Consider the following 10,328-nt stretch of genomic DNA (forward strand, 5'->3'; position numbering starts at 1 on the left):
CACCGACACGGCTCGCGACAGGCACCAGCGCCCCCGCCACTGGCCCGGCCACACGGCGAACCCCGCGTCGTGGTGTCGCGGGAGTCGAACTCGCCGGGGATGACGACGTCGTCAGAGGACACAGGAGCGTGGTCGTCGATGGTTCCGCGGTGGCACGGCGGGAACACGGATGTCGGAGGGGAGTATGCCACCGGCCGGCCGTCTTGCGTCTCCATGTCGAGGGGAGTCGAGGTGTAGTCCTCAACCCGCAGCAGGTGGATGATGACGCGGAAGGTGGCGCCGCGCAGGCAGCGCGCCGGCTGCCGTGCCGAGATCGTGACGCCATCGGGAGCGCGCGACGTGAAGGTCAGCCAGACCACCTTCGGGATCCTGCTCGGGTTGGCCGTCCACGCCCAGAGGCCAATGTCGCGTGTGTCCGACATGGAGATGGAGCACTCGTACATGACGTCCAGCGCGCAGCTGCGGCCGATGACGCGCTCGACGATGGAATGCGTCCAGACGTAGGCGGGCACGCCATCAAGGATCAGACGCGCACGGAAGGGCATCGCGTGCGCCAGCGGCCGCCACGGCTTGATGAAGACGTGCGTGCCATCGCCCACACGGAGCCGGCCCCTGTCCAGCACGGCCGTGCAGAGCTCTTTGCTCTCAAACTTGAGGCGGAACTCCTCCGGGTAGTGGCTGCTGACGGCGACGTCGCCCCGCCGCAGGCGAAGGCGGTCACGCAGGAGGCGTTCCACCACAGCCGGGGCCCAGGCGATGGAGGCCGTCTGCTCCTAGGTGCGCCGGTCACGGTCGATGTCGAAGGTGGCCGCGATGATGCAGGTGTCCTCCTCCGGCCTGGACTCCGGCGCGCCAAGACCGTGCTGAGCCATGTCAAGCGGAGGCGAAGCGGGAGGATGGCAATCCCGGCCGGGGGCGACCACGTCAGCCCAGGAGCGGCCCGAGCAAGGACTGCGGGAAGGCGTAGGGCGGGGCGGAGGCGAAGGGGGCGGCTCGTCGCGCGCAGTGCAGAAGCGAGCGCGGTGGCCCGAGCGGTCGCAGGCAAGACAACGCAAGGGCTCGCGACAGGAGCGGGCGCGGTGGTGCTTGCTGAGACAGCGAAAACACCTCCCCCGCGTCCTCCTTAAGAACAGCAGCCTTCTCTCCTCGGCCAGGCTGTCGCCGAGCCCGGCCGGACGCCCGTCGCGTCGGCATAAAGAAGCGTCCCGTCGCGGACGGCGCCTCGAGACCACCGTCGTCCAGGCCGCGGCGCGCCCATCCTCCTCTGACGCAGGAACATGCTCGACTTGAATGCCAACGCCATGAATGCCCCCAGCAGGCGCAACCACCATGGAGCGGAGCCGGGGCGCCCTGAATGCTACTACAGGCTCAGGGGAGCCCGAGCCCTCCGCCGAGGCGCGCGTGCAAACAGGCAAGGTAGGGCGCAGCAGCGACCCCGAGGCCGGCAGGTCGGAGGCGATCTGGATCTGGCTCACCGGGATGTCGACGAGGCTCGACGCAGCAATGATGGATCCCTGGCGCTGGGAGAGGAACCAAGGGGCCTGCGGCGCGAGGACGATAGGCCGGAAGGGGGGCGGGGGCAGGCAGGCTGGTGGCAGCGGCAGCGGCAGCGGGGGCGGCGGCGCCGAGCATGTCGCAGGAGCAACGGGCATAATTCCGTTGTGCGAACACCTCATTGTACCTCCATAAATTGGAAATTTCTCTCGTAAAAAAAGAAGAAGAAAATGGCGTGAGAAAACATAGGAGGAGAGAAGTGGATGGGAATGGGGATGAGCAAGAGGTATGTGTTGACCGTGAAACCGCGTGCACGTGGTTTTCTCACCCAGTCACTGCTGCTCGTGGATCCCATCACGTGCATGCGTGTGCATCTCATCAAGCCATGTTACTTGTATCGTCGCATTTCACTTACGTGGTGGATGTGAACCTGCAGGAAAGCAACACCCTTGGTGTGCTACGCATCACATCATATTTGTGCAACGTGCGAGCGCGGGAGGGAGGGCTACAGTACAGTACTCTCTCCGTTTTTATTTACTCTGCATATTAGAGTTAACTGAAGTCAAACATGGTAAAATTTGACCAAATTTGTAGAAAACAATATAGACATTTATCATAATAAATCTATACAATGTGAAAGTACATTCAATAATAAATCTAATGTTGTTGATTTGTTATTGTATATCTTAATATTTTTATTTATAAACTTGATCAAAATTTGTAAAGCTTGACTTTGATCAAAACTAATATGCGAACTAAATAACCAACAAAGGAGCGGTGGGACCCACGCGAGAACAAAACAAACACGTTCCGGTGGACCTCCCGGGCCCGTTCTTCACTCGGAGAGGGAGGAGGGTTGACCTCTGACTGGCTTGCACCATTGCTCCGCTCCAAAGATTCCGTCTCCTTTCTTGTCATTCTTTCATTTTCACTACGTACCTTATTCGCTGGCTCCTCCGTCCGTCCGTCCACAACACCGCAACTGGGCAAGCCACTCCTGCCGTCCTGATTGCTGTATAAATAAGCTCCACTCCCACCCTCAGCTCAACCACCGGCTCCCATCTTGATCCACACCTCACCTCAGCTCACCTGCTCCCCTCCCTCCGCCTGCCTTCTCCCACCACCTCCATATCTCTCTCTCCAATCCATTCCTCCTCCTTGGGAGAGACCAAGCGCAACTCACCTCAACAATGAAGGGCAGGAGGCAGAGCATGGTGCCGGACGGGGGCTGCAGCGCCAGCAAGATGGAGCGCAAGGACGTGGAGAAGAACCGCAGGCTGCACATGAAGGGCCTCTGCCTCAAGCTCTCCTCCCTCGTCCCGCCCTCCTCCGCACACCACCTCCGACACTATTCTTCTACTTCTTCCTCACCACCGTCCAGCAACAAGGTCTGTCCCAAAATAAGTGTCTCAAGCATCATTCTTCTCTTCTCTTTTGGTCTCCTCTTCTGTTGATTCGCCATCAAAAGGCGCTTCTTTTCTTCTTTGCTGAAGAAAAGAAAAGAAAAGAAAACATGAATAGTATGTGTTCTACTGAAGAAAAGAAAAGAAAGGAAAACATGAATAGTATGTGTTTTGCTGAAGAAACGAAAAGAAAAGAAAACATGAATAGTATGTGTTTTGCTGAAGAAAAGAAAAGAAAAGAAAACATCAAGTACGTGTGTGATGTAGCAGAGCACCTACTTGTGTGGTCCACTGAATTATGTCTCAACTTGGTTGGTGGTCAGTCACCACCTTCACAAGAAAAGAAAAAGTGCTCCACCACAATATCACATCATCATGCATTTCGGCACGTGCCATCCAAAGCGATCGGTGTGGTAGGAGGGAGGAGTACCACTTACTCATTTGCTACCCGTCCATCGGATAAGCCATCCCCAATAATTACTTTGTGCTCAATTTTTTCTTTCACTTTGTGGTCAAGAAAATTTACTAAAACGTTTGGCCAGTCAATCAATCCATCCCCAATAATTAACCCCTTGAGCCACCAACCCAAGATTGGAGATCACTCTCCTGATTCGATTCACGTGCCTCTGCCATACAAAATCTGAATACGTCCATTTTTCATTGCGAGTGCATGAGGATGCCAATGATCAGTGGATCAGTTAGTTTACTAGCCATTGCCAGCAGGATCAATTGATCAGCTGATCTGACTTGATCGTGCCGTGTTTGCAGGACGCGGCGACGCAGCTGGACCAGCTGGACAGCGCCGCGGCGTACATCAAGCAGCTCCGGGGCCGGATCGACCACCTCAAGCGCCGCAAGCAGGCCGCCCTCTCCGGCGGCACGGCCGGCTGCTCCTCCTCCGTCTCCGCCGGCGACTACAAGTCACAGACGGCCTCGCTGCCGGTGATCGAGGTTCGGCACCAGGACGGGACGCTCGACGTGGCGCTGGCGAGCGAATCCGGGCGGCCGTTCCGGCTGCACGAGGTGATCGCCGTGCTGGAGCAGGAGGGCGCCGAGGTGGTCAGCGCCAGCTTCTCGGTCGTCGGCGACAAGATCTTCTACACGGTCCATTCCCAGGCGATGTGCCCCCGCATCGGCCTCGAGCCCGGCAGGGTCGCCCACCGGCTCCGCGGCCTCGCCGCAGCCGCAGCCGCCACCGTCTCGTCGTCGGTCCTCCTGACATGATCTCTTTCTTTCTTGTTTTTGCCATGGTGACAGACCAGCCGGTCTATTTTTTCATCAATCGCAGCAGCTTAGCATAGCTTAGTACTGCTCTACTCTGCTCGTCATTGAGCTTCAGGTCTGTCTGAAATCTACTACTAGCGTAGTCATGTGTACCTGCATATCTCCTCCTTTGTGAAGATGTGAGACATTTTAGCATTCAGAATGTTGGATTTCTTTCTACTAACAAGGCTTGAGACATGGGGGAGCATTAGCCTGTGTTTGGTTGAGCCGAAAATTCTGGAAAAGCTGCTGTGAGCCGCCAACATAGATTAAAATCACGGCTCAAACTGCCGCTTTCGCGGCGTGATCGCTCCTTTGAAATGACCACGCGATCTGCATAGCTTGGGGAATCGCGCAAGATAGCAGTGCCATCGTCGGAGATCGCACCATTCCTTCCTTATCGGTCGCGGCCAAAATCTCCGGAGGTTGCAACATTCCTTCCTTATCGGTCGCGGCCAAAATCTCTGCCGCGATTTCAGTTCGTCCGCGATTTTAATCTATAGCCGTGAGCTGTGAAAAGTTGTTGTGAGCGGTGACAACCGGGGAGAATGTTGGAAAAGCTGTTGATAATCCCAATGATGAACGGAGTGTTAGTGATAACGATAACATCGATTTCTCCTTCCCGAAGTTAAGTTTTGTTGGGAAACGTAGTAGAGAAAAAGTTTCGCACTTATGATCACTTAAGATTAATATGAAGATGCATAACGGGTTGGGATCACGGTCGTTATCATCACCAAGTTGAAGCGGAAGAAGAATGTGCCGGTGTAGATCGTACTTGGAGTCCCTCAAACTAAAAGACCAAAAGCATTGCCTCTCTACTTGGTTGCAAGCGTGCAACCTTCACGATCCGGCGGCGCTTAACCATCCAGACCTAATAGTCATCGAAGAATTAGAGACAGGGGATTAGAGTCACACGGGGCTTCTAATTATGAGGACAAAAAGATTAGGCTAGCTCTAATTAGTGATCTAGGACCAAGTTCTCTCTTGTTCTGGGTCCACAAGGTGGTCTGGGACCTGGGCAAGGTACGGCCAGCACAAAAACGTGTGTGAGTTTTGTTTCCAGGAGTAAACACTGTAGCTCTACTGTTCCTATTCTTCGGCTAGGAGAGTAAATATACGGTATTTCCTATTTGGCAGATCTTTTCTCTTTTTGACAGGAAAGCTTTCATGCTAGCTTTATTAACTTTAAATAATGCTAAAATTTGCTTCAAGCATTGCTTTAGCGAAGCAAACCAAGTGGCCGGCAGTTTGGCGAAGAATTCCTTCGGTAGTCGACCTTCTGGTGTTTGGGAGTATTCTATCCCTGACTGTGTTTCTCATCTCCTTGTAAACATTATATGAAACAAAGTCTTTTACCTATTAAAAAAGACTTTAAATAGTGCTTAAATCGTCCGCTAAAATTCTAGAGAGAAAACTATGGGATGAGTTCAACCACAAGGACACATGGATCAACACGGCTCCTATTTAGCGAATCTAAATGTTCAGCGGGGTAGAATACCGAGCTAATGAAGCCTTAAGAAATCACAGTCGTGGTGTACCGCGCAAAAGAAAAAACGGTGGTCTGTACGATCGACTTTTTTAGCCTTGCTCTAAGAGAATAATTAATTTCCCTCTTCAACCTTGCTGTAACGATGGATCTTACTCCCTTCGTTCCGAATTACTTGTTTTGGATTTGTCTAGATACATCCGTATCTAGACTCATTTTAGTGCTACATACATTCGTATTTAGACAAAACTAAGACAAGTAATTCAGAATGGAGGAAGTACATATCACTCGTTAGAGCTCTTTTTTTTCTAACAGTAAGTGTATTGTGGTGAATAGCAACAATGCCTAGGTACAGATGGCACAAGGCCCACTCCCACTTGCACCCAATCATGCATGCATGCTAGGACCCGTATGGATTGCCCACGGCCGCGAATTATGCGCTGGATCCATGTATTGCAAAGCTCGGTGTGTTTGTCACCTAAACACACGGAGCTTTGCAATACCTTCGTACGCTGCTAGCATAACAACAACCCAACTGCAAATGCAAAGCTCCGTTGAAATTTCTCCATCCCTCTCCAACCGGTAGCTTGTGTACGTACTGCAATCAACTACTGTAGCCACACATAGATACAGAGGTTTAGCTTGGTGGTTGGCCATGCGGTTGTGCAACGCAACCTAATGACCCGAGTTCAATTCCTAGAATAAATAGATGATGCACAGGCACTAGTAGAAAAAGGGGCTATGGTCCAGGCCGGGTCAGCCCATTAGTCCCGGTTCAGTCTAGAACCGGGACCAATACAGGCATTGGTCCTAGTTCGTGAGCCCAGGGGGCCGGCCGGGCCACGTGGGCCATTGGTCCCGGTTCATCTGGACCTTTTGGTCCCGGTTGGTGGGATGAACCGGGACCAATGGGCCTCGCTCCTGGCCCACCACCATTGGTCCCGGTTCGTGGCTTGAACCGGGACCAAAGGCACCCCTTTAGTCCCGGCTCATGTCACCAACCGGGACCAATGAGGTGCCTATATATACCACCTCGCGCAAGAGCAGAGCACAGTGCTCTGTTTTTTCTGGCCGAGGGGGAGAGGGCTTTGTGATGCTCTAGCTCACCTCCTATGCACATGAGGTGTTCGATGGAATGCCCGAGCCACACTACTTAAGCTTTCTCCTCTCGAAGCTCGACCTCCAAGCTCCATTTTCCTCGAGATTTGTCTAGATTTAGCGGTCCGTCACACCCGTCCCCGTCTTCACCGCCGTCGATCACCCGCGCCGATCTCATCACCGACACCACCGTGGTGAGCCTCTTGTTCTTATCTTCTTTCTGAAAAGAAAAATATTCTTACTTGTATGTTTAGATAGATACTTGTATCATTTTCTTGCATTTATTATTGCATCTTATATAGTGCGATGGTTTTGGTATCCGCCCCCGTCGGCCCTCGTCCTGTCTATGATTCGGATTTGGTATGTATATTATCTTTATAACTATTGGTTCATTTATTGTTTATGAAAATTATGCCGACCAATGTGACATAGATTTTATTTATCTAGGATGTATGTGAATCGGAAATGCCAACCGACCCTATTGTCGAGAGGTTAAATTTAGTTGAAGAAGAAAATAATTTGTTGAAGGAAAAAATTAAAAAAAATTGAGGAGGAGAAGATGATATTGGAGTTGCATGTTGCGGATGTCGTCGATGATCACAAGATCAAGATGGATGCAATGCGCTTGAAGATTAGAAAGATTAGAAAATATGTCATTCATACCGAGGCTTGGTATCATTATGCCATTGGATCAATTGTTACCTTGGTTGCGATTATGGTCGCATTTGTTTTCGCATTGAAATGTTTTACATAGTTTCAATGTATGGTTTAATTAATTAGATGCTCTGGAGAGCTATATGTTGTTAGATGAGAACTAAGTATGCACTTTGGTTTTAATGTGATGATGAACTTCTATTAATTTGGACACTTAATTATATATAATGCACGCAGATGAACCGGCAATGGATGTACGGTGACAGACACACCCGCGAGTACATTAAGGGCGTGCATGAGTTTCTCGATGCGGCTGAGGCAAACAAGCAGAATGGTTTTATGTGTTGTCCATGCACTGAATGTGGGAATACGAGGTCTTACTCTAACCGGAAAATCCTTCACTCCCACCTGCTTTACAAGGGTTTCATGCCACACTATAATGTTTGGACGAGGCACGGAGAAATAGGGGTTATGATGGAAGACGGCGAAGAAGAAGAGTACGATGACAACTATGTGCCCCTTGAATACGGTGATGCTGCAACGGGGGGAGCTGGTGAAGATCAAGAGGAACCAGACGATGTGCCCAATGATGCTGCCACGGGTGAAGCTGCTGAAGATCAAGAGGAACCAAACGATGTGCCCGATGATGATGATCTCCACCGGGTCATTGTCGATGCAAGGATGCAATGCATTAGTCAAAAGGAGAAGCTGAAGTTCGATCGCATGTTAGAGGATCACAAAAAAGGGTTATACCCCAATTGCGAAGATGGCAACACAAAGCTCGGTACCGTACTGGAATTGCTGCAGTGGAAGGTAGAGAATGTTGTGGCTGACAAAGGATTTGAGAAGCTACTGAAAATATTGAAGAAGAAGCTTCCAAAGGATAACGAATTGCCCGACAGTACATACGCAGCAAAGAAGGTCGTATGCCCTCTAGGATTGGAGGTGGAGAAGATACATGCATGCCCTAATGACTGCATCCTCTACCGCGGTGCATACAAGGATCTGAACGCATGCCCGGTATGCGGTGCATTGCGGTATAAGATCAGACGAGATGACCCTGGTGATGTTGACGGCGAGCCCCTCAGGAAGAGGGTTCCTGCGAAGGTAATGTGGTATGCTCCTATAATACCACGGTTGAAACGTCTGTTTAGAAACGAAGAGCATGCCAAGTTGATGCGATGGCACAGTGAGAACCGAAAGAAAGATGGGAAGTTGAGAGCACCCGCTGATGGGTCGCAGTGGAGAAAAATCGAGAGAAAGTACTGGGATGAGTTTGCAAAGGACCCAAGGAATGTATGGTTTGCTTTAAGCGCGGATGGCATTAATCCTTTCGGGGAGCAGAGCAGCAATCACAGCACCTGGCCCGTGACTCTATGTATGTATAACCTTCCTCCTTGGATGTGCATGAAGCGGAAGTTCATTATGATGCCAGTTCTCATCCAAGGCCCTAAGCAACCCGGCAACGAAATTGATGTGTACCTAAGGCCATTAGTTGAAGAATTTTTACAGCTGTGAAATGGAAACGGTGTACGTACGTGGGATAAGCACAGACAGGAGGAATTTAACCTTAAGGCGTTGCTGTTCGTGACCATCAACGATTGGCCCGCTCTTAGTAACCTTTCAGGACAGACAAACAAAGGATACCACGCATGCACGCACTGTTTAGATGACACTGAAAGTATATACCTGGACAAATGTAGGAAGAATGTGTACCTGGGCCATCGTCGATTTCTTCCGACCAACCATCAATGTCGAAAGAAAGGCAAGCATTTCAAAGGCGAGGCAGATCACCGGAAGAAGCCCGCCATGCGCACCGGTGATCACGTGCTTGCTATGGTCAATGATTTACACTACGTAATCTTTGGAAAGGGTCCCGGTGGACTAGCTGTTCCGAATGACGCTGAGGGACACGCACCCATGTGGAAGAAGAAATCTATATTTTGGGACCTCCCGTACTGGAAAGACCTAGAGGTCCGCTCCTCAATCGACGTGATGCACGTGACGAAGAACCTTTGCGTGAACCTGCTAGGCTTCTTGGGCGCGTATGGGAAGACAAAAGATACACCTGAGGCACGGGAGGACATGCAACGTTTGCACGAAAAAGACGGCATGCCTCCGAAGCAGTATAAAGGTCCTGCCAGCTACGCTCTTACAAAAGAAGAGAAAGAAATCTTCTTTGAATGTCTGCTCAGTATGAAGGTCACGACTGGCTTCTCGTCGAATATAAAGGGAATAATAAATATGCCAGAGAAAAAGTTTCAGAACCTAAAGTCTCATGACTGCCACGTGATTATGACGCAACTGCTTCCGGTTGCATTGAGGGGGCTTCTACCGGAAAACGTCCGATTAGCCATTGTGAAGCTATGTGCATTCCTCAATGCAATCTCTCAGAAGGTGATCGATCCAGAAATCGTACCAAGGCTAAGGAGTGATGTGGAGCAATGTCTTGTCAGTTCGAGCTGGTGTTCCCACCATCCTTCTTCAATATCATGACGCACATCCTAGTTCATCTAGTCGACGAGATTGTCATCCTGGGGCCCGTATTTCTACACAATATGTTCCCCTTTGAGAGGTTCATGGGAGTCCTAAGGAAATATGTCCGCAACCGTGCTAGGACAGAAGGAAGCATCTCCATGGGCCATCAAACAGAGGATGTTATCGGGTTTTGTGTTAACTTCATTCCTGGCCTTAAAAAGATAGGTCTCCCTAAATCGCGGTATGAGGGGAGACTGACTGGAAAAGGCACTCTTGAAAGAGACTCAATAATATGCAGGGACGGATATTCTTGGTCTCAAGCACACTACACAGTTCTACAGAACTCTACCTTGGTGACCCCGTATGCCGATGAACACAAGAACAGTCTGCGCTCCAAACACCCGGAGCAATGCGACGGCTGGATTACATGTGAACACATCAGGACTTTCAGC

At 50.8% G+C, this 10,328-nt stretch overlaps 1 protein-coding gene across 1 annotated transcript; it reads left to right on the plus strand.

Annotated features, from left to right (window-relative positions):
- The first annotated feature begins 2,435 nt into the window (after positions 1-2,435).
- LOC123059743 (transcription factor bHLH168) lies at positions 2,436-4,320 on the plus strand. Its single transcript, XM_044482225.1, has 2 exons — positions 2,436-2,882; positions 3,666-4,320. The coding sequence occupies exons 1-2, from the start codon at positions 2,685-2,687 to the stop codon at positions 4,119-4,121; spliced, it is 654 nt and encodes a 217-aa protein (XP_044338160.1). The 5' UTR covers positions 2,436-2,684; the 3' UTR covers positions 4,122-4,320.
- Positions 4,321-10,328: the final 6,008 nt, after the last annotated feature.

This window comes from Triticum aestivum, chromosome 3A (assembly GCF_018294505.1).
Source record: "Triticum aestivum cultivar Chinese Spring chromosome 3A, IWGSC CS RefSeq v2.1, whole genome shotgun sequence".
NCBI lineage: Eukaryota > Viridiplantae > Streptophyta > Magnoliopsida > Poales > Poaceae > Triticum > Triticum aestivum.